Here is a 24490-nt window from a genome sequence, read left to right as displayed (position 1 = left end):
TGACCCTCTTTCTGTTCCTGGAGTCTACCATACTGTCTTTCTCCTCCAGGACTTAGCAGCTGCTCTTGTCTACACTCCAAATGCAAGGGGCGTACAAACCAGCACAGAGCACGATGATAAATGCAGTAATCTTGAAGAAACAGCCAAGGCAGTGCTCGGAGAGCAGGCTTAGCTCTTGTGGAGACAGTGATCAGAGGCTTTATGATAACAGGACTTCACCTTTTTACGCATTTGGTGGTTTTGAATGAGCATTATATGCACACGGCCCAGGGTTCAAAAGATGCAAAAGGTGAAAAATGAAGAACGTCTTCCTCTTGTTCCCATCTCTCAGGGGTTCCCCTCTGCCCTTGGAAGGCAACCTCTCCTATAATTTTTTGTTATCTTCATAACAGGAATTTTTAAATTGTGATGGGCGAGAGCCATGTAGAAGACTATCCCCCACATATAATTGTTTTTTTTTTAATTTTTTAATTAAAGATTTTATTTATTTATTTGACAGACAGAGATCACAAGTAGGCAGAGAGGCAGGCAGAGAGAGAGAGGAGGAAGCAGGCTCCCTGCTAAGCAGAGAGCCTGATTCAGGGCTCGATCCCAGGACTCTGGGATCATGACCTGAGCCGAAGGCAGAGGCTTTAACCCACTGAGCCACCCAGGCGCCACCTCCCCCCACACACACATATAATTGTTACCGCTTTCATTTTCCAGACTTCCCTTGCAGGCTCTGTTCAGGGACAAAAATAATTTTTGTAAACCTGTGACCAAACCAGAGGTAGAATTTTACATTCTGCTCTTCCCCTCGCCTATCATGACGTCATGAACATTTCTCCCCCTTGTTTGAAGTCTTCCTAAGTATCGCCTTTACTGGCTACTGCATGAACTTTAAATATGGAAGGATGGAATGGTCCGTGAGCAAAGTCTTTAAAAACTTACTCTCTTCTGTGTTCTTTCCTGAATGTTCTTTTTACAAAAGTCACTCTGTCTGTATCTTCCTGCCGGGTAAAAGAGGCAGGAAGAAATTCTTCCTTGAAGCGAGGGTGGGAGAGGCTCATTTGATTGACCGGCATCAAATGACTGACTCAGCTTGATTTGACCCAATCCCGCTACGGCGGGTTAAATGGTGGCCTCCAAAAGACGCACCCCCACAACCTTCGAGGGTGACCTCATTTAGAAAAAGGATCTTTGCAGATATCATCAAGTCAAGGACCGTGAGATATCTCAAGATCACCCTGGATTATCCACATAGGTCCCGAATTCAGAGAAAAGTGTCCGTATAAGAAAGAGCAGCAGGAGACCAACGCAGAGGAGACGCTCATGTGACCGCTGGGGCAGAAAAAGGGGGAGCGATTCAGTCCATGGGACGCCTGGAGCCTCCCCGAAGCTGAAGCATGCAAGGAAGTTATCTCAAAGATTCTCAGGGTGACACCTTGATTTCAGACTCATGCTCTCTGAACTGGGGGGGGGGGGGGGATGCATTTCCGTGGTTTCAAGCCATCCAGCTTTTGACGGTTTGTTATGGCCACCATGGGAAATGAATAGACCTACCAAATCCATAACCAGAATCTCTTGTCTGGGTTCCCTTGATTCTCCGGGTAACAAGCACCTGCTGCTGAGGGACCACGACCCCTAGCCTCACGGCACCTTCTTGTGCAAATACCTTCTGGCAACAAAAACTCAGACTCACCAGCATCAAAATCGCACTTAGCGGATCTACACCAAGTTGAACCAACCCTCCCTCCCTCCCTTTCTTCCACCATCGGATGGACAGTGGGTGCCAGTGAAACCATTAGCTGAAATCATCAAGAACTTAAGGGGCTGAGATGAAGGTGGGAGGCGCTGGGACGCCCTCATGCTATGGAAGGGTCAGGTCATGCTGGGCTCCGTCAGTAACATACGAGTTCAATTCTCACCATCTTGGTGGAGCTGATGGGATCAAGGTTTAGTCCGTCTGAGCGCAGCGCACTTTTCTCACCAAACACCACTCAGTATCAGCGACACGTCTTCACCTCCACTGGCCTCCTATGCCCCATGGAGGGGACGGGGGCAGGGCTCTCACAAGCAAACTGGCCTCTTGGATTTGGGGGAGGACATGCTGAAAAGGGATACAGATTTCTTTCACGTTTATTTTGCTCCAAGTGAACATAGGCAAAGGCCTCTTCCCAGAATATCGTTAGTACTGAAAACTGGAAATAAATTCTCCTGCTCCAAAAAATACGCTTGCTGGCAGATCGTGCCGTGTGGAGACATGATGAATAAGAAAGGGTCTTCTAGCAAATTTTTTGAAAACCTCTTTCTCTCAGAACCCCCAAATGGAAGTTACAGTATTAAGTAAATAAATAAAATAAGTGGGCAATCTCGTGCTGACATTTTCTTTAGCCCACTCGCTTTCTGTCTCATTAGCCTTCGTGGGGGGAGGAAGGATTGTTTTAATTAGCAGGGTTGAGAAGTCTTGCTTGGGTGGCTTCCCCCCCCTGCTGTTCGCAGGACTACCCTGTCAGCTTATAAATACAATACAAATCATTACAGCCCACAAAGCCACCTCAGAAGGCGGCAGAAGAAAGGGGGTCCCGCCGGGTCCATGTTAACTCTCTTTGAACAATGCTCCTTTTCTGAGCATTCAAGTAGAGTTCAAGCGTAATGTTGGGCTTTACCAAACAGCTCAATATCCTGTCACGGAAAAGTGCTTTCTAGTGTGGGACTCGCCCTGTGTTCCCTCTTTTTTCCCACTGTGCTCCCGGCTGCCCAAGCAGAACGCTCATCTGACAGTGGGACCACGGCTCCCACATCCCCCTTTGGATTTACTTGTTAAATGCTCAAATCGAGAGGCAGACCAGAAACAATCTCCCAGGCCCCCAACAAGTTCCCATATGCGTTTCCACGCTGTTAGGCACTTGTGGTCTTGAAAACGCACGCACTAATGTTATTAATTGTGTTTCTGTGTTTCCATGAGGGATGCCTGTCTGGCTCAGTCGGTGAAGCCTGTGACTCTTGATCTCAGGATCATGAGATCGAGTCCCACAGTGGGTATAGAGATGACTTTAAAAAATAAAATCCTGAATTGTGCTTTAATGATACAAAGTTCTGCACATAGATATTTTGCTTCTCCTCGAGGCTGACCTGCAGGCTCACAGCCCGTGAACAAAGCTGAGGGCTCCTTCGTGGAGAACACCATGTCCTTATATGTTCAAATGGAAGTGTGTCAAGTTTGAATTGAGAAATAAATTCAGATGCCCACAGAAGTGCCTAAGTTACTATTTACCAGGAAACAGTCTTCTAGGTATTCATTAAACCATTTATTTATTCACTCATTCGACAAGCCTTTATTGAGCACCTACTTAGTGCCAAGCACTGCCAACACTAGGGATAGAAAGATGAATGAGACCTGGTTCCTGCCCATAAGGAACCCACAAGATCAGATGTTATAAGACGAACGCTGAGCGCAATGACCGAGGGGCATACAAGGCACACGGGCAGCTACCGAGGCCAAGAGCAGGGTAGGTTCCGGAAAGGTTTCCAGGGGAGGGGACTCAGAGCCCACTTTGAAACAATGAGTGAGGAATGGCCCCAGGAGGACAGGAGGAAGGGGCTGGGTGAGGAGCAGAGGAGCAGCAGCAGCTCTGGGGGGCTTGGGACTAGTCATGCTGACTCGTTCATGCCATCTGGGGTGTCCTCCCTCGTGGGTGCAAGAGGGCCCGTAGCATGCGTGGTGATGACACTTCACAGGGAGTGATGTGTGATGAGAATCTGGAAGAACCCCAGGGGGGGCTGCCGACACAGAGAATAACAGAATAATCGTGGCACTTGCCGTGCATTAGGTCCCTACCATTTACTAAGCTTTGTGCTTACGTATGTTTATTTCATTAACTCTTTGCAGCAACCCTGGGAGGTAGGTAGCTATGACCACCCCTTTTTTATAGATGGGGAACTGAGGATTGAGGAGGTAAAGTCAGCTCCCTGAGGCCGTGGGGATGGAAGGCGGCAGAAGAAGGGTCAAGAGGAAGATCCACCCAAGTCTAAAGCTCGTGGCGTCGGTAGAAGGGCTGCTGGCAAGACAGTGCTGCGGTCAGTGCTTCTGGAACGTGGACGCAGAGCTGCCCATCTCTTCCCGTCCCTCCGATTCTCTGTGCGCCTGTCGCTTAGGGATTTCATCTACTCTGTCCCCCAAAACACACCTTCCTTCCTTACATCCCCTTTCCTCCCTCAGCCAAACCCAGGCTCACCTGTATTATGTCTTGCTCCCTGATTTTCTTTTAAAGAACTAGAAATTTGAGGGCACGTGGGTGGCTCAGTTGGTTGAGCAACTGCCTTCAGCTCAGGTCATGATCCTAGAATCCCAGGATCGAGTCCCACATTGGGCTCTCTGCTCAGCGGGGAGTCTGCTTCTCCCTCTGACCCTCCACGTTCTCATGTTCTCTCTCTCTCTCTCAAAGAAAGAAAGAAAGAAAGAAAGAAAGAAAGAAAGAAAGAAAGAAAGAAAGAAAGGGCTAGAAATTCGAATAAACAACCCAGGCTTAGATCTCTGTTACTGGACTCTGTTTCTGTTAGGAAGTCAGTGGTTTTTTGAATTGTTATTCCCTTGTAGGCAATGTGTTATTTTTCCCTGGTTTCAAGATTTTCTGTGGTTCTTGGCAATTTGACTATGCTATGCATAAGTGTGGTTTTGTTATTTTCTAAGAATACTTAAAAAAAAATACCCTGAGCTTATAATCAGTAAATGTGTGTCTTTGTATAAAACTGGGGAAGTTGTAGTCATTGTTGCTTCAATTACAAATACGGTAGACCTTTTGATATAGTCTCACGGGTCCCTGAGGATCTGCTTGCTTTTTCCCACCTGTTTTCTCTCTTCCTCAGTTGGATAATTTCTATAGATTCAGTCAGGTTCACTGACTCCTCTGTTATCTAGGCCCTGATGTTGAGCTCATTCTTTTTGTTCCAGATATTTTCCCTTCTAAAGCTTCCATTTGGTTCCTGTTGGTTCTTTTTCCTTTTTCACGTATTTTGAACATATTTTCCTCTACATCTTGAGCACAGTTATAATTACTACTTTAAATTCTTGACTGTTAATTCCAAATATGAGCAATCTATGAGGTTTGTCTCAATTAAATGTCTTTTAACTTGACAGTGAGTCATGTTTTCCTATTTCTGTGCATGTTAAGTATTCTGAAATATACTCTAGACATTGTGACTCTGCATTAAGTTATATTCCTCCTAAGAATTTTTTGCTCTGTTTTATTTCGTTTGCAAGTGGCTAACTTTAATTTGATTAAATTCAAACTAAAAACTCTGTATTCTGTGATGGGCAGCAGCTCAAATCCAGGTTGACTTATTTTAGCCTTTGTCTGTCCCACCCATAGGGTGTTCAGGAATCTTCCAAAAACTTAGACAGAGTTTATATCCTGAATTAGGACTTCTCTTTTCTGGCTCTCTCTTTTCTTGGATTCTTCCTTCATTTCCCAGTGACTGTGGTTTCCTCAAATTCTATCTTCAGGCTCTTCAACCACAGGCTGGATAGAACCATAGGTTTCTATCCAAATTCTAGGTGCCATGTACAGCACGTCCAGTAGCCTGGCTTTTCAGGAAGAGTCATTTTCCAAATGAGAGGAACGTTTCCTGCTTTCTCTTCTTCCATGGGCCAGCTCTTCATCTGGCTATTGGATCCACCTGTGTTTGTTGGCTTTCTAGAGAATTGGGGTAGTTGGGGGTTGGGGGGGTGTTTCTTTGTTTTTTAAATCATATCCAGAGTTGGGCTGAGATAACTCTGGATCTCTGGCAGGGTTGGTCTGAGAGGAGCTTACTCCCCATGACCAGAGGAAACACGGTGTTCTGGTGTGTAAAATGGCTTAAAATGGTGCCTCCTCCTCCGGCCATGTTCACTGAATTCCCAGCTACCTCCAATAAGAGGAGAGATTCTGCTGAGATTGTCTAGATATAATGCTTACAACATCTTAGGAAGGAGAAATGAGATGATTGGCTCCAAAAGGTGATCTGAACACATGTGTCTACCTTTCCACCCTCCCAAAATACCATGGAAAAAAAAAGTATTTTTCAGAAGGAAAAGCCCAATATAGTGTAGGAAAACAAGAAAGAGCCCCAACAGTGAACCAGAAACTTTAAGAAATTCCCCAATGATCCAGATCAGACAGGATGAGACATACAGAAAAGCAAAACCAGAGGAAACCACCAGCAGAACTCTGTGTAGAAGAGGATTGCTATGGAACCAGGAAGTTTTCAGGAAAATGCCAAGTCCAGGTCAAACACACAGAAAAGGGGAGTGGCTCTGGGGCAATATCAGGGACTGAGATGCTTGATTTTTGAGCAGTCAGGTTGGCTCAGCCTCTCTCCTTCCTGCATTACTCCATAAACCCCCTAATCAATCTGCCCACGGCTACCCCAGGTACTCCAATCTATGCTCTATAGCCAGAGAGCCTTTCCAATGCTAATGTGACTGTGTTCCTCTACTCCCAGTCCTAACCCCTTCTTAAAGACCTTCACTGACTTCCACTACTCTTGGGTTACAGGTCAAACTCCTTGACTGGCCTCAGGTAGGGCCTGCATGGTCCCTGCCTCACACCATTCTCTCCCATCCCCCTGTCCCAGCCACTCTGGACTTCTTTCAGTACCATCCAGTTGAATCCCCATACTCTCCCCACCACAGGCCCTTTGCACACGCTCTTCTAAATGGCTGGAATGCCCTTGTCCGTCCCCTTCACCCCACCCCAAAACCCATCCCACACACACACGTTCCTCCCCTGGTCCATTCAAATCTCAGTTCAGTCTTCATTTTATCCGAATAGACTTCCCTGGCGCCTGACCACCTGAAGCCTCCCAGATGCCCCAGAAGCTTCTCCTCCTTGGCTCTCACCACACTCGAAATCTTACACTTATTCATGATGTTTTGATTAATGCTCTTCTGCCCAATTAGACTGGAAGGCTCCACAGAGTGATGATCACGTCAGATTTTGTTCATCAATCTCTCTCTAATGCCTAGCCCAGTACCAGGCACGTATATCGGAAATTCAGTAAATACTAAGGTATTTGTTGACTAAGACAGAGATGGATGAACGCATGGGTGGGTGGATAAGTAGCTCTGTGGAAGATAAAAGGGCACATGTTATGGAATCTGCCCTCCAAGAGTATCGTATAGCTGGCCAGTGAACCAAATTAGATATGCTTAAGCATTAAATATCAACAAGGTAGGAGCCTGGGTGGCTCAGTGGGTTAAGCCTCTGCCTTCGGCTCAGGTCATGATCTCAGGGTCCTGGGATCCAGCCCTGCATGGCAGGGAGCCTGCTTCCCTCTCTCTCTCTGCCTGCCTCTCTGCCTACTTGTGATCTCTCTCTCTCTGTCAAATAAATAAATACAATCTTAAAAAAAAATACAAGGTAAAAGTACCACAGATGGTACAAGAACATATGTTATTGCTTATCCTATGAGTGGTCCACACCACATGGAGGGGGACCACAGAGCTCTAAATGTTGCTATATTCACAGCCCTCATCGGGACAGCAGCCTCAAGTCCAACAGGAAGGATGCCTCTCTACTGATAGCCCCGTTATCCTTAACACAACTCTTGGACCGAGGCCCAAAACCCAAGCCCAAAGCAATTACCTGTCAAAGTCTTACCCCGATACCGCAACACATGACCTGGTTTGGCCACAGGGTCATTTCGAGGGTCATTCATGAGGATCAGGTCACAATGGGGTAGAGTGGGCCCACAATGCAGTAGGACCGGTGTCTTTATAAAAAGGGGAAATATGGACATAAACACATATGCAGGGGAAATGCCATGTGAACATGGATACAGCCATCCTCAAGCCAGAGAGGGAGGCCTGCCGAAGATCTTTCTCGGCCAGCCCTCAGAAGGAGCCAACCCTGCCAACTCCTTCAGCTCCGACTTCCAGCTTCCAGGGCTGGGAGGCAATAAACTGATTCTAAGGCGCCCACGTTGTGGTCATGTGTCACAGCAGCCCTAGCCACCTCAAGCGGAGGGCAGCGTCCCCAGTCCCAGGAAGGACCAGAGCAGTCCTGATGGGGCAGGTGGATTGGGGCGGGGCCGGGAAGGAGTGGGCGGGGCCGCCGGGTGGGCGGGGCCGGGAAGGAGTGGGCAATTGAAAGTGTGTTTGTATGAGGGAGGAAGCGAGGTACAGGCTGGAAGGGGATTCTTATCTCAGGAACGGAAAACGTCTTACACCCAAATAGGGAAATCGGAGCTGCTGGCGCTCCTGGGAGGGCAGTCCTGAGTTGCCCAAACCTGGCCGAAGCTGGCCAACGTGCTGCGGCTTGCAATGTGTTCTCCCCAGACTGGAAATAACTCGGCCGCGGGCTTCCTGCATTGATAAATTCATCGTGTTATTAGGCGGCGGCCGTCTTCTTTCTATTTAGATTAATAACCACGTAATGATCACCTGGGCTGATTTAGATGGTGTCATTTTAAGAAATTACGGTTTCGATCCATCTTCTCTTTCCCCTTTGCCTCGGCCCTCCCTGAATTATTCCTAAGGAAGAAACCAATTAATCGTGGCTTGGCTGTTGTAATGGAGCCCGCTGTACAATGTAGCAATGCCTAATGGAGTTTTAATTTCCCCGTGGTGAGTCAATATTTGCTTTAAGAAAGAAAAATGTCACCATAAACCACTGCCCCAAATGAATTTGGTAGCGCAGAAGGTGAGCGAGTCTTCTTTTTTAGGTAAACAGTGATGGAAAGAGGATGGGGAGGTGGGGGGGGGGGGCTTCCACTCCCCACAAATCGGGTTGCTTATGGTCTTTGCTGCTCCTTCCTACCTCGGTGGTTATTAAATATTTTGCTTTGCAAATGCAGAGAACTGTCAGGGACTCACCCACAGTTTAAAGGGCCTGAAACAAAGTCATTATAATATAGAAGAGGAACAATTTATTCCAGCCTATTAATAACTTGTGGGGAGCAGGGAGGGGAATATAACAGTAGGCATCCCTCTTTGAAGACATTACGAGCCTTTCTTATTTCCCCCAACTAAGGCTGAGCGTGGAAACCAAATCCTCCTTTCTAAAAAAAAAAGAAATGGATTCGACTTTTCGGGATCGTGCGAGGAAATAAAGTTCTGCAATCCTCTCTCATAATAAGTCTGTCCAAAAATGATGTTGCTCATTCCGTTGAAAGATAGTTTCATTTCCTGCTCAAAATTGGTATGAAAAATTTGCCTTGCCAAATGAACATTGTATACTGAACTTGTCAAATCCTTCCTCCTGACACAAATAAAAGATAACATTGGGTGGCAGCATGTAAAACAGCTCTGACAAGATAGCAGAGGGAGACAAAGAAATATACATATTTTGATTCTCTCTGTTTTAGAAGCTGGGGTTGGGGGGAGACACCAGCACGATGACTGGCCAGCTTGTGAATGCTTCAGGTAACAATTGAACAAGTCACTTTCATGTCGAGTTTCAATGCTATAATGACCCTGTTTCCAATTAGCCAAAACATGACAAAATTTCAACTTTTATAGCGGCAAAAGCTGCCAGGGAGAAACCCACCTGAGTGACAAGGCTCTTCATTCAAAAGTTTACGGGTGCACCGCGCGGCTGTAATTACTAGTTCTAACACAGTGGGAAATTATTCCTAGCTTGTTTAAAAATAAATAAGGTAAATGATCACCCTTTCATTAGATCTGTACTCATACCATATAAGTGACTTTTTTTTTCCTATTAAAATTGTTGATTGAAGGCCGTTAGCTGTTTATCAGCTCAAAATTACATTTCTGCTCTCTTAGGGGCCACCGCCGCTAAGAATCATACTCGGCACCTAGTTAGGAACAAGAAAAGACTCCTAAAACTGCAATTTCAGGGGGAGAAAAAAAACACAAGCAAGAAACCCAGATTGCACCTCCGCGTCCCCGAAGGCATCACGCTTCTTTGTTCTGCTAAGAATAATTAACCTCAATCTCAGCTCCCGGTCCCTAGATTGATTATCATAGTCATTTAAATACTGTAATCTCATTTTCAGCACCGGGGTGAGGAGGGGGGCGCGGGGAGCCAGGCTGGAGAGAGAAAGCGAGCAAGGCTGGGAGGGAAGAGAAAACAGAATAAATTATCTGACAAAAGGGAGCGGGCCTTTCTGCTCACAGAGCCTATTTCGGATCCTTCCACTTGATTGGAAAAGTTGATGAAGTTTAAATGAAGCAGAATTAGGACCTCAGGCCGCTGAGTATTGACGCGGGCTGCGCGAGCCTGTACAACTCAGTACCCCCCCAGGTTTCGGTGGAAAACAAGAGACAGACCTAAATGGTATAATCTTCAATCGAATCTAACATCCACACTGACAAGGCAAGGTAATGAGTTAGGCCAGATCAGGCCTGTTGGTTAAAGAAATTAATCCCTCCCTGCAGCCCTAGAGGGCTTTGATGCCTATTGTGGCCCCTGTCCCAGTCTATCTAAATGCTAACTAACTGGGAGTGTGAGCCGGGGACTGTGCTTTTCATTGCTGGCGCTAATCTGATAACAATTTGCTCTCGCTGATTAAGGAGGCGGGGAGGGGATGGGGCGATGGGTGGGAGCGAGGAGGGGGTGCCTTGCTTTTGAAAGGGAGAGGCCGTGCTGGTCATTCTGGATGCCAGTTGTGCCCCCAACCTGGTAGCTGGTAGATGTGTGCGCTTCGAATAACCTGCGCACCAGACTTCCGTGCGAAACCAGGGATCCGGGGATCCACGCGTCTTTTCTCTTTGTGGCTTGCCTCTTCTTGAAACCAATAATCCACCCAGAGAGCAGGCTCCTGACCCGCTCTGTCTTCCTCACATTAAGCTCGCTCCAGACTTTCCCTCCAAACACACCCAAGCTCAGGGTGTCCCGTTTCTCACCTGGCCTGGCCGTTTCTACATCTAAAAGGACTTTCCCTCCTCTTGGCCCCACCGAGGGCTGCTCAGTTCCTGAGGCTGCTCCAGGCCAGGCTGGAGTGGGGAGGGGGCCCTCTCCTCTTCCTAACCAACTCTGTTAGCAGCCTCCTGGTCTGGGCCACCCCACCCCCGCCGGGCCTCCCTGATCTCAGCCTCTTGCAGCCCCTTCTAGGTGTGTGCAGGTACCCGAAGAGGCTCTTCGAGAACAGAAATGCTGACCCTTAGAATCTATGTGGACTTTTAAAAAAAGATTTTGTTTATCTATTTGAGAGAGAGAGAGAGAGAGAAGCAGACTCCACACTGAGCAGAGAGCCCGATGTGGGGCTCGATCCCAGGACGCTGAGATCATGACCTGAGCCAAAGGCAGAGGCTTAACCCCCTGAACTGCCCGGGAGCCCCTGGATTTGATGACGCGGATTTGATGAGGAAGATGAACTGGATTCTTCCTCCATCGAGACAAAGTTGTCTCCTGGGTAAGGGACAGTGTGGCACAACATAGAGGGACCATGACAAGCTGGGGACTCCCCACGCCACAGCACCAGCCCTTCCTCCCCCACTGACCCCTCTGCATGACTTCAAGTTTGATGACCTTGCAGAGGTCCTGTGTGTAGGAGGCCGGCACTCCGTGGAAACTCAACAAACGGTGGCGTCGATGGCCGCCAAGCTCTTCTGGTCTGTGCAATGGTTATGACCTCGGGCCGTGGTGGAGTTGGAGCCCGGGCTCTGCCTCCTTCGCAGTGGCTGGCTGACCGTGGGCAACATGCACGACCTCATTAAACCTCAGCATCCCCATCTGTAAAATGGAAGTTCAGCAATCCCATCTCTTAGGACGGTTGCAGGGTTGCAGAGACTGCGAGATGCTAGTGACTGAGAAGGGCCCGCACAGGGGGCTCTATGGAAGGCCGCTGCTCTCAGCCAGGACCGTGGGGTGGGGGTCACTGCTGGTCGAATGGGGCTGCAGCCAAGAGCTTCCTGGCAACCCAGACCCCAGGCCTCAGCTTCCTGGTGCTCCCACTCCTGGGAAGTCAGGCCCACCAGCATCTTGTGGGGAGATTCAGGGAGGATCGGCGGAAAGAAGCCAGCAGCTGCCTGAGAAAAAACGGAGCTTTCAGAAACGCCAGGCAGACGCATTCCTCTTAGAAGGGGAGTTTTTGAAAGACTTGCTCAAACCCCGAATGTATGCCCACTGGGTGCCTCCAGCATGAGCAAAATCTGCAGTGACAGTTCATAAAGGTTTTGGAGGCAGCGGCGAAGCCCGGCTCTCGCCCCTGAGGGACCCTCGGTAGCACTCCAGCAGGTTCCCTCCGACGGCCCGGTGGAAATTTGGAGCGTGACAGGCTGGGGCGGGGGCCGGGGGGGGGGGCGCTTGTTTTATTTGCAGTAGGAAACAAATCACAGTCGCTAAGCCCCAGCCCTCCCTGCGCGCCCAGATGCCCAGACGGGAGGCCTGGTAGGGGCCGCGTTGACCTTGCCCATGTCGGTTCCAGCAGCGGAGGTGCCCTGGGGCTTCCTCCAGTCCAACCCCCACGGGGTTCCCTGCTCTGTTTGGCCTCGTCCCCTCCGAGCGCAGGTAAGGCGGCGATGGCACCGTGGTCCTGCTGTGGACCGTCAGCCTTCCGCGCTCTGCCCCGTTTAGCCCACTCCCTTTGGCCCCAGCAGGTTCACGGCCGGCGGGAGGCCTCTGCCAGCTCCGGCCTCACTCCCTGCCCAGCCTCCCTTCAGGACTCCGTCCCTGACCCTTCGCTGCAGCTTCCAGAACTCCAAAGACCCCCTCGCCCTCGAGGCACAAAACCTCTTATTTTGCCTGGACCAGTCTCCACTGATGGACCACCCAAACAGATGCATGCACACTCTGCCCCCAGCACCTCTGAACTTAGCACCTCTAGACCACTCCCCAGCCTCCTGGTTGACCCCTTTTAGCGTCCATGTCTCCCCCAAGGAGCCTCTCCATAGATCAGGGAGAGCAGCCTTGCCGTCTGTCTTCAGCAGGTCTTGCAAGCAGCGGGCAGACAGAAACGAAGGCTCTCCTGTCCGTCAAGCTACCCTCAAGGTCAGACTTGGACTAGCACCAACCTGCTCCTCCATACACATTGTGCAAACGGGCAAACAAGCAAACGAAAGGTCAACTCCGGCTAACTCTTAGAGGGGAAGCCACTCAGGTGTGTAGACCGGGGCTGAGACCCTCCCAAGTTTCAGGGTCAATAAGAGACTGAGAGTTCATCACTGTGGTCCTGGGGCAGTGTGTGCCCGGTGCCATGCTTACAGAATGAACTGTGACAGGTCACCAGAACCTAGGACTCTGCGATCTGGTCATCGGCACAGTCCTCCCCTAGGCCCCTTTCAACACGCCACGACTCTTCCTGGAAAGCTGCCCCAACCCCCACCGTGCTGTGGAAGTTGGATTTACCCTGAAGTGAATGAAACTTTAGTTTCAGGTTTCCTTCCTTGCCTGTGGCCCCATCCAAGGCCTTGGACCTGATTTCCAACATGATTCATCTGTTCCTTGAACAGGGAACCAGGATCCACTTCTCCCCATACAGCATACAGAACCTGGGTCCACCTCTCCCCAGCCCTCCGGCTCCCTATACCCGCTTACCAGCCCCTGTGTGATGGGTCAGCTCAAGTCTGAGACATTCCCTTGCCTCCCCAGCCCAGGTGCTGCCCTCGGCACTGAGCCAGGATCCCACCCGGAGGGTGACTATCCCTGCATCGGCCCCATTTAGCTGTGTGTTTTTCTGGCTCACTAGATTATGAGCGTTTGGAAGGCATCGCCTACCTCCAGGTCAGTTTACCCCATATCTTGGGTGCCTAGCTCCGAGCCTTGTGTACCATAGGCGCTCGGTAAGGTCTCGCAATTCAAGCAGCGAGTGAATGAATATATCTCCTGGTTCTTTCCTCACAGTGAACCCAGGGTCCTACAGTTGTTCATTCGTCAAGAAGACACTTGTCCATCTCCGACTCCGTGCCTTTGCTCAGGCCAGCCCCATTCTGGGTACCCCTCCTCTCCCGGCATGCCCCAGCCCCGGTGCACAAGCCCCTGACACACGGCTCCTCTTGCCTCCCCTCCCGTCTCCCTTGCCTTTAGAAACTTTTTTTATTGGTTGTGATGTGCAAGGTCTGGTTCTCCCCTCACCAGACCATAACCTTCTTGGAAACGAATCCTCAGACATCTTACGTTTCCACCAGGGCCCTGCACATAGTAGGGGCTTACTAAATATTTGCTCCGTGATTGATGGGCCCATTAAGAGTCTCAAATACACACTAAAAAATAAACAAAGAAACAAATAAATAAGCAAGCCAACCTCTCTGCCCCCTCCACAAGACCCAGAAGGGGATAGAGGGGGCTATAAATGCAAATTCTACCCAGTGGGAACAGGAAGATGGCACTTGAATGTGAAGCTCACTACTACCCAGTAAGGTTACCCACCTCAGCTGCCAGCAAACTTTCTAATTCCCTCAGCTGAAACGCAAAAGCCTACAGGTCACCGCTCCCAGGGCATCCAGGTGGCTCAGTCGGTGGAGCGGGCGACTCTTGATCTTCGGTTGTGGGTTCAAGCCCCAGGTTGGGTGTACACATGACTTAATAACATTTTTTTAAAAAGTCACCTCTCCCAGTGTCTCGTTGGGTGGCCCACTGCTGTGGGGGGGCTGTGGCGTCCAAGCTCACTAGGGCTTTTTCTCTGGTCCTGTGGCGTAGCTTCAATGCGGTGCTGAGCCATCGGGCCAAGGCGTGGCCTTTTCACTGATGCTGGGCCCTAGAATCCAATACTTTCTGAATCTTCCCCTTTCATTCCTCTGGACCAACACAAAAGGTTTTGATCCAGGCAAAGAAAATGTATCTTGTATGCTTCTGGGTTCATTGGTCTCCCAAATATGTATTGTTTGGTTCATATAAAAGATCAAAAGTCCTTCTTTTGGGCTCATTATGTGTTTTCCACAATGGTCGCTGTCCCCACTGCCCCGTGTGATACGCATGTTGACCTTTCCGCTCATTGACCCCTATGAGTCAACTTCTTGACCGAACGCTGCTGTGCCTTTAAGTTATTGGATGGAAAAAAACAGTTGTTTTCTTTATAAAGCACATTTATTTGCTTCCCTGAAATGTTATACTTTATGCCACAATAATAGTATAACGTCTATGCCATGATGGGGCTCCGGCCCACCATGAGCTCAATTTGTGGTGTCCCCGGGGCACCTGGGTGGCTCAGTCATTAAGCATCTGCCCTTCAGCCTGGGTCATGATCCCAGGGTCCTGGGATCAAGCCCCGCATTGGGCTCCCTGCTGAGTAGGAAGCCTGCTTCTCCCTCTCCCACTCCCCCTGCTTGTGTTCCCTCTTTCTCTGTGTCTCTCTCTGTCAAATAAATAAATAAAAATCTTTTTTAAAAAATTTCCGGTGTACTAGGTCAATTCCATTTAAAATCCTACATGAATTTCTGCAGGGAGAAACCAAACCAAACCCTTGGAGGTGGTAGACAAGGAAAACGAAGCTTGCGCGGTGACCCATGGCTACCCAACACCCAGCCCCCACGCCACTTATTTATCTGAGGACTTACTGCGCCACACCGCATAGATCGTTGAAAATGCTTTTTATTTTTTTTAAACTACAACATGGGTGAGGCCGAAGATAGACAGACCCCAGACATTCAGAAGCTGTCGCTGAGGGAAAGGGGGAGATTTAAAATTGTCACAAAATGGGGCACCCGGGTGGCTCAGACGGTTGAGCATCTATCTGACTCTTGGTTTGGGCTCAGGTCATGATCTCAGGGCCGTGAGATCGAGCCCCGCATCCAGCTCTGCGCTGGGCATGGAGCCCGCTTGAGAGTGTCTCTCTCCCTCTCCCTCTGTCCGCCCCGCACCGCCACCCGCACATGCTCTCGCCCCCACTCTCCAAAAATAGTAAATAAATATATAAATTAATAAATTAAATTGCCATAAGATGTGCGGAAGGGGAGACAGAGGCAAACAAGCGAGGGAGACACAATTAGGAGAGCAGTCTCATTTCTACGTGTTTGTACGGGGTTCCCAGGGCCCTTGGACCATGTGGGAGCTCACGGTGGATTCTCCACGTGGTCGTTCTCTGACTCAGGGCTCCTCCTGCCTGGAACTGTTGACATTTGGGACCAGATGCTTCCCCGCTGTGGGGGTTGGAGGCATATGAGAAGATGCTGAGCAGCTCTGCTGACTTTGGCCCAGTCGATGCCAGCAGCACCCCCAGCCCAGTGGTGATGACCAAGAAGGCCCCCAGACATGTTAGATGTTCCTTGGGGAGCAGAGACACCTCCCTCAGTTGAGAAGTCCTGGTCCAATTCCAGAAGGTCACAGTGTGTTCAGTAAGATAGTAGCTCATTTAAATCAGTCTTCGTGGCATCCTTGACAAGTCAGTGAGGCCATCAGCACCCATGATTTATGGATAAGGAAACTGACGCTCAGAATTTAAGCCACGTGCCCAAGGACCCTCAAGGGAGCTAGACACCGGATGGTTCTCAACCTCGGCCAGGGCGCACAGTTGCAAGAAAACCTGAGACGAGCTGGATGATGGTATTTTTCTTTTACTGAAGTAGAGCTGACATGTAATATCGTATTGGTTTCAGGTGAACAACATAGAGATTTGACAATTATACACACGACGAAATGCTCACCAAGTGCGGTTACCATCTGCGGGTGACACTCTTTTTCAACAAGAGCCCAAAAAGGAGAAGAACGCAGCCCTTTGGCAAATTTGTGTCATTATAAATTTATTTTCTAAGTTCGGATTTACACGTGTATTTAGAAGCCAGTGGATGAGAACACAAAGGCTGTTTGGAGGAACACATATTTGGAATCAGAATAATGGAAAAATAACAAAAGTGGGCACTCCTGGGCCCGGGGTACTTACGTCATCTCGGTGAGCTCTCACGAGTCCCCCATGGCCAGGTGCCGGCTGCTATCACCCATTTTACAGACAGTAAAATGAGGCTCAAAGGTGAGAAACGTTCCCAGGAAAGTGGCTGAGACAGAGCTCACCCTTGGATCTGCCTGGATCCAAAGGCTGCCGTCTGCGATGTGACCTTTCTGTCCAGAAGGTGGCTATCTGCCTGGTTATGACTCCATCTGTGTATGTCTGATCATAGGAGAACAAAAGCTACAGCCCCGAATTGTTTTAACAGGCCTCATTGACCCAGGAGCTTGAAAGGAGAGTCAAGGAGCAATTTCATGGAGAGTTGAATTGTTACCAATGACAACAAATGCTCTCTCTCTTTTTTTTTTTTTAACAAACACAAAAGTCGGAGAAGAAGCACACGACATTTATAGTACACACTAAAACCAACCACAACGTAGTGTGATTGAGACTATGTTGTGCCTTCCCTTGTTTTTGCCTGATCAGCCAGAAGGTTCTGAAACCAGAGCAATGGTCTGAGTTCGAACGGAGCCCGGCTCCCAGAGGCCACGGCAGAGCTGGGCACACCGTCCCACATGAAGAGATTCGCCCAGCCTGAGAGTCCAGAATGATAATATGCTTGGTTCCAGTGCTCCCTGACCGTGACATGTTCTCCTGGGCTCCAGCACGAGCACAGGAAAGAAAACCCCAAACTAGTCAACTCCATTGCTAAGGAGTTGGTGGTCCCCACTGTGAGTATATCATACAGAACACATTTAACAGAGTTTCCTTTTCATTACACTTTTTAAATAGCTGAAGATGCATTTTCTTAAAAATAAATAAATACATAAAAGTATGACCAAGACATCTTATGGAAACCCCAGTGCTTCCACTGAACAGCTTGAAAACCAGCGCAATAGAAAACGGGGATTGGAAGTTTTGTCCACAGGGCCAGTTGGCAATCAAGAACACTTTGTCTTTCAAATAAAGAGAAGCAGCTTGAATTACACAATGAACAACACTTGAGCATGGAAGATTCTGGAAGGTGCTGGAAGAGAGTGGGTTCAGAACTCTTCCTGGGGGACTGGCCTTCCCACCAGGTTGAAGTGTTCTGAGGGCCACGTAATCAGAAGGTGGCTGGGTTCACAGCGGAGGAACCCCAGTTCTGAGGGTTTATTTGCATTAACATTTCTGAGCCAGAGCACACCTTCTCCAGAGGGACAGAGGAGGTCCTTCGGGACAGCCGTCCCAGGGGGTGGTGAAAAGCCTGAGAGGGAGCAACTGGGCTTTCTGGAAAGGCCTGAGGCTGAACGAGATGAGCTCATGGCTTCAGCCCCTGCTCACCAAACAGTGTGCCTGGGCACCGGGAAGGGGGAGGCTTTGATTTAAAAAGAAGAAAACAGAGAGAGAGACCCCTGGCTTTCCCCAGAGAAATGAACCCGACCTACTGGCCAGCCGAGAGGGGCCCTTACGATGGGCAGCTCACTCCTTCATTCCCCTCGTAACGTCTTATTTTTTCCTGTTACGTCGCCACGGAATATAGTGGGATCTGAGCAATCAGAGCTATATTCTCTTCACGAGATAAAGCCGAGTATAACATTTTCAGATTTTACTCAAATGTAGTAAGTATACTGACCCACGCTGGGATATTTGTACAGCTGTGTGTTTGCCCGCCTTCTTTCTGTTGGTTTCTGTGCATTGATGTTCACCGGCATCAATACTTAGAGACGCTAAAGCCATTAGTGGGCACGGTGTGGCGGCCTAACTTTGTAGACCATCCAGTCTGGACCCACTGGCTCTAAATAACTGCTTCCTCGCAGCGACAGTGATAATGACCATAATGACAATGATAGTAATCACAGCGGCGGCGCCCAGTCTCGAGAACCCAGAACGCCATGTGAGGGGGAAACCTTTGAACACATAGGATCTAAGGACAGTGAAATCATTTGACCCCAGAGGGCTGAATGTTTCCTAGTCCACCCCTGATCGGGATCTAACTCTCCACCCTTCAAGGTCCAGTTCCACGTCTGTTCCCTCATAAAGCCCACCGAGTCCTGCTCAGGCCTCCCTCCCTCTAAATCCGGACCCTCTGGCTGGTGTACTGCACTTGAAACTTGCAAGGAGTGGCCCGTGACATTGCTTACCTTATTATGCATGTGTGTGCCTGTGTGTGTGTTTGCGTGCAACAGTAAGGGCTAATTACCCGAGAACTTGCTTTAACACAAGCGCTGTGCTAAGCAGTATGCCTGTATACACTCCATCGCCCCAGCTCAACCGTTAACTCCTTGTGGCTTGTGGGCAGGGCAAGGGCTGAGATCAGAACTTGTTTCTATTCACTGCCCCCCTCCCCTGCCTCCCAGGAGAGCTTAGGGCACATAGAAAACATTCAATAAACACTTCTTGCCTGCCAGCAAATCCCGGGAAATTGGTGAGCTCACACTGGAAGGCACGTTGAGGAAAATGATGCAGGAATCAGGTTCATTGGTGAACATTTTTGGACTGCCTGCCATACAGAAGTAACCAATCTCAGTTGTCATTAATTAACTGGTTACGTAATGTGGCCAGAAGAGCGTGGGGCTGGCAGTCCAGAGACGTGAATCTCATCCCACTCCTGTGACCAGGGCAGAGGGGATTCTCTTCCTCTCCCTGGGCCTTAATAGCCTCAAAAAAAAAAAAAAAAAATTGGACCGGATGTCTGCAAGCCTCCTTCCAGCCCCAAATGATGTGATTTTATGACTCTATTTCATAAATATACCCACTTCTTATTTGTGACATAAACCCCCATAGAAAAACAAAGTTAGTAATAAATTATGAAAAAAATCGGTGCCACGATCCTGTGCACTTTCTAAGGGTGCTCGATTCAATCAATTCCACCCCTGTACGTTGGCTGCCTCTCAGGGCGACAGAAGATTCAAGGCTGTCAGTGCAGCAAACCAGGCAGTCTCTCCCCTATAATTGTATTGACAGGATATCAGCTGAGTTCCGAAGGCAGGCAGGGTACACCCTGACAGCTTTTGTGAAGGAGCCTTGAAGGCTATTGTAGCAGGATCCTATGTTGAGTCACAGAATTCTGGGGGAATGGGAATCAAGCAGAAAGCAGCTTGGTTCTTTCTCTGTTTAATTTCATTCTTCCCAGAGAGTCACATTTGAAAGAACACTGGCTAACTGCACGTCACTTTATACAATAGAGTCGAAGCCCTTTCTAATGGAAAATATTTACTTCTTTTTTGCAGCCACATAAAACACCCGGCTGATTCAATCAACCCCACTAATAACTGGTGGGCTTGATTTTAAATGAGGCAAGGAGTTGTTGAGCATTTGTAGATGAAATACCAGCTTGGGTGTCTGAGTTTTTCACTTTTCACTTGGGTTACTGTAGCATCTTACAGACACATTTTTGAATAACTGATGTGTATCCGTGCTGGTAAATTCCACGGGTGTGAAATCGCAGTGTTGGGTTTGTTCAGACGGTGTGTCTGCATTTTCAATTAAACAAATCCTGGTCCTCTTCACTCGAGAAAACAATTTGAGCAACAACTGCCCCCCCCCATATGGCGGAATCGATGACTATTTCTAAGGTGGTATTTTTTTCAGTATAGATGCAACCTTCAGGTCCAGACTTCGACAAGGCCAGAATATACTTCATCCTCATCCCCTTAAAGACACCCTCGGGATAGGGCACTCTCGCTTCTGCCACACTCGAGAAGGTGCACACTCACATGGGAGTCTGGACACGTGGGCTTGTGGAAGAAATCCACAAGCCAAGACTCAACAGAATCCCAGCGAAAGATTTTTAAAAAATCGTTTTTAAAGCCTCCACAATCACGAGTCCTTTCAAATCTTCTTTGCTTTAAAGCTGAAAATCCCAAAGTGTTTTCGTAATTTAAATTTCATTTAAATATAGGAAGCTGTTTGGAGTGGGAAAATTATGCTGGGCTGGGAGCCAGTGGACGTAGCCTCTGACCCAGGCTCTGCCACAGCCTTGGGCAAAGAGCCCACCACAGATGGGTACACAGGCCTCAGTGTTCCCATCTGCAAGGAGGGGTGTGGAAAAGGTAAGAGTCAAGGCTCGGTCTGCTCCCGATGTCTGTGCAACTTTTATTTAGACCGGGTTTTGGTGGGAAATCTTGTAGCAGCGGTAAATATTGAAATGTGGACACAATCTTAACTGCTACAGAAGGGAGCTGAGAGCCCATAGAGAGCCAGAGGGAGGCAAGTAAAGAGGAAGGACTAGCTGTCCCTGACCCGAGAAGAGCCTGGAAGTGGCCCCCTGCGGCTCAGGCTTGGTCACCACTGGCCAGGGTGGTCCTGCTCCTCCTCTCATGCCTTGAAGACAGAACCCCTGGCTGTGGGTCAGTCATCTGTGTATCTTCCAACCCTGAAGCGCAGGTTCAGGAATTGGGGATTGAATTCATTTGGAAGCTGTTCAACTAGTGCCATCCAGAGGCCAAATACTGTCCTTGAGAGATAGGGTGAGCAAAAGAAAAAGAAAGGGGGGAGGATCTTACTCATACGTGTATATTATATATATGGTACACATGCATACATGTGTGTACATATACACATAAAATGTACATGTATGTGTAGTACATGTGTGGTATATACATGTGCGTATACATAGGTATATACATGTGCATATACCTAGAGGTATGTGTGTGTGTATATGTGTGTGTATGCATATACAGTTAACCCCTAGATAAGTCAGAGAGTCAGGGGTGCTGACTCCCGAGTGCTTGAAACTCAACTATATATTTTTTAAGTGGTCTCCACGCCCAGTATGGAGCTTGAACTCACCACCCCTGAGATCAAGAGTCACATCTCTACCCACTGAGCCAGCCAGGCGCCCCACCACTCCAACCCTTGACTCCCCCCAAACTTAATTATTAACAGCCTCCTGTTGAGTGGAAGCCTTACAGCCAACAGTCAGCTCACAGATATTTGGTATGTTATGTGTTCTATATACTGTATTCTCACAATAAAGTAAGCGCGAGAAAAAAAAATGTTATTAAGAAAATCAAAGGTGGACATTAAGGAGAGCACATGATGTAATGAGCACTGAGCATTATAAACACCGATGAATCACTGACCTCCACCTCTAAAACTGATAATACATTGTATGTTAGTTAATTGAATTTAAATCTTAAAATTTTTAAAAAATAAACTGAAACAACAACAACAAAGAAAAACAAGGAAAAGAAAAAAAAACATCTACAGTACGGCACTGTATTTATTTTTTAAAAATCTGCATGTAAATGGGCCTGGATAAGAGCAGATCCACATCATTCAAAGGTCAACCGTATATAGCTTGGAGTGGGTATCTCACACTAGTGATGCTACTGATTTACCAGGGAGAACACCAGTAACTCTACAACACTGTTTGTTTTATATGTCAGTAGAAAGGAGCTGGTCTACTAGTACCTGCTTGTGAAAGCAACCGCCTAACCCTAAAACAGCAGTGGATCAGAGATGGAGGACTTGATTCTCCCCTTTATCCCAGAAAGGTAAGCCCCATTTGTCCCATCCGTCTGCGGAGAGTGGCCCTCCTCACCTCGATATAAATAAAGGACCTTGTTCCACTTGGCTGGGGGTGTGGGTGCTGAGAACAGGAGCATAGTAAATGGAAGGGTGCTAGTGTGATAAGGCAGGTTGTGGGGTGGGGAGGCGGTGTCAGGAACAAAGTTTGGGGAAGGCAAGAGGAGAGAGTCAATATTTTCATAGAAGGCAGTGAACTCCGCTAATTCTAGCACGATGTTAAGAAAGTCCAGATTCCCTGAACCAAAACAAAAACCAAAAACCCACCAAAGAACAACAAAAACCTCAGGGCTCTAACGAGCTCCTCGCGTTGATACATTGTTACTGAGCCGGTGGTGACCGCGGCGCCACTCCCGGCTGCCGGCACCGCGCGCATTTCTGAAAGCGCACTGCCCCCCAGTGGCGCAAGACAGACCTGTTCTCGGATCCGCTCCCCGAGGGCCAAACCTCAACTTGACTCTTCCTGTGGCCCCGGGAAGGCGTGGCGATGCCACACGAGCGTTGGGTGACCGCCAGTCCCGAAACCTCTGAAGTGAGAGAGCATGCAATAAAGGGGGGGGGGGGGGGTGGTCTAGTTAATAAGCCGCAGCTCCCACCCTCGTTCGGGCCTGCGAGCCCCCCAGGGCAGAGATGCGCGCTCTTTTCTCTTCGGGCTGTAATTCTGGGTGAGAGTATGACTGGCTGGAAATTAACTTGTGAAGTGATGCTTCCAGGAGAGATACAGAACCCTCGCTGCATCCTAGCAGCCCAGGCGTGCGGGAGGAAAGAGGGGGCCCGCACCCCGAGAAGGACCTAGTCTGGGTGCGTGTTCCCCGTCGATCACCCTGTGGGCTCACCGGCGGGCTCCCGGGTAAACAGCAGCAGCCAACCCCGCGGGCTCGCCGCGTGTCGGCCGCTGTGCCGGCGGCCCCGTTCAGTCTTCCCCATCACTCCTGTTAATGGGAGCCATTACCATCCCACCTCGAGGATTAGGAAACGGAGGCGCAGAGAGGCGACGCCACCTGCCCCGGACGCGTGGGGATCCAGGTCTCTGTGCACCAGCGAGGGGGCGAGCGCCGAGGGCTGGCGGGCGTGGGGGCGGCTCACCTTGACGATGAGCGGGTTCTGAAACATGGAATCCCGCACCACTCCCAGCCTCTCGTTCTCCATGCCGGGTCGGATGTCCGCCACGGTCAGGGGCCGCCGCGGGGGCGGACAGATCTGGCTGACCGTGCGGCGCACCGGCTGCTTCTTCCATCGCAGCGGGTCCTGGCGGGAGCTCTTGGCCTCCGGCATCCCGAGGTCGCGGGAGGTCCGCGAGCCGGCTTGATGCGGCGCGCTTCCCTGCTGGCGGAGGGGGGCGCGGGGCTCCCAGGGGCCCACCACCACTCCCGGGCCGCACCACCCGGGGCACCGGGGTGGGTCCGAGATGCCTGGGCCCCTCCGGAGAGGCGAGGGCCCACTTTGCGCCGCCCCCTCCTCGCAAGGAGCCCTAAAGCCCTATATAAGCCCCCTGGTTCCTCAGAGGAACTTCTGGGCACCGCTCTGCGGATTGGGAACGGACAGAAAATCAAGATCACCCCTTGAGAAAGAATGGAACTGTCTGTCTCCATGGCGACGGGACGCCAACGGCGCCCGAACTTGTGGCTTGGTTTCTTCCTTGAAACTATTGGTGGTCACCAAAGTGGACTTGCTTAGAGTTTTCATAACTAGATATGAGAAAAACCCAAGAATCGCCACTGGCTTGTGATAAAAGCGGGGGTTCTAGAAGGGCATTTACACTTGACTTCCAAAGCAAATATACCTCCCTCCACCCACCCTACTCCACTCATGACCCCTTATTACTCTCCTGTCCTCTAAACACACACACACACACACACACACACACACACACACACACACGGCTAGTGCGTTAAATTTTTCATGATGAAATAGGGATCTTCATCCCGGGCCTGATGTTACTGCTAATCCACTTGGGTGAACTTGAATCAGTCACCCTTTTGCATCCTCAGTTTTTTCCCCTGTGAAATGGGTGAGGAGGAGAGTCTAGAGTAGAATGAGATTAGTAGTACCCAACTTTGTGCAACAGAATGGAGGGAAATGGAAAAATACAGATCCACTGACTTAGAATATATGGAAATGAGATCTGGGAACCTGAATTTAAAAACAAACAAACGAACAAACAAACAAACAAAAACCCTCCTTCTTCCCATTTGTTTTTTTTTTTTTTATTTTGAAAAAAGTTCAAAACTACAGAATA

General features: G+C 49.2%; 1 protein-coding gene across 1 annotated transcript in view; it reads right to left on the bottom strand.

Annotated features, from left to right (window-relative positions):
- CFAP77 (cilia and flagella associated protein 77) overlaps positions 1–23790 on the bottom strand; it is a 121926-nt gene extending 98136 nt beyond the window's left edge. Inside the window, exon 1 of the mRNA XM_082696154.1 lies at positions 23338–23790. Coding sequence (XP_082552280.1) covers positions 23338–23526 — 189 coding nt within the window. The 5' untranslated portion in view covers positions 23527–23790. The remainder of the gene's footprint in view (positions 1–23337) is intronic.
- Between the last annotated feature and the right edge of the window lie 700 nt (positions 23791–24490).

This window comes from Mustela nivalis (genome assembly GCF_964662115.1).
Source record: "Mustela nivalis genome assembly, chromosome: 13".
NCBI classification, from domain to species: domain Eukaryota; kingdom Metazoa; phylum Chordata; class Mammalia; order Carnivora; family Mustelidae; genus Mustela; species Mustela nivalis.
This window is presented reverse-complemented; position numbering and strand designations above follow the sequence as displayed.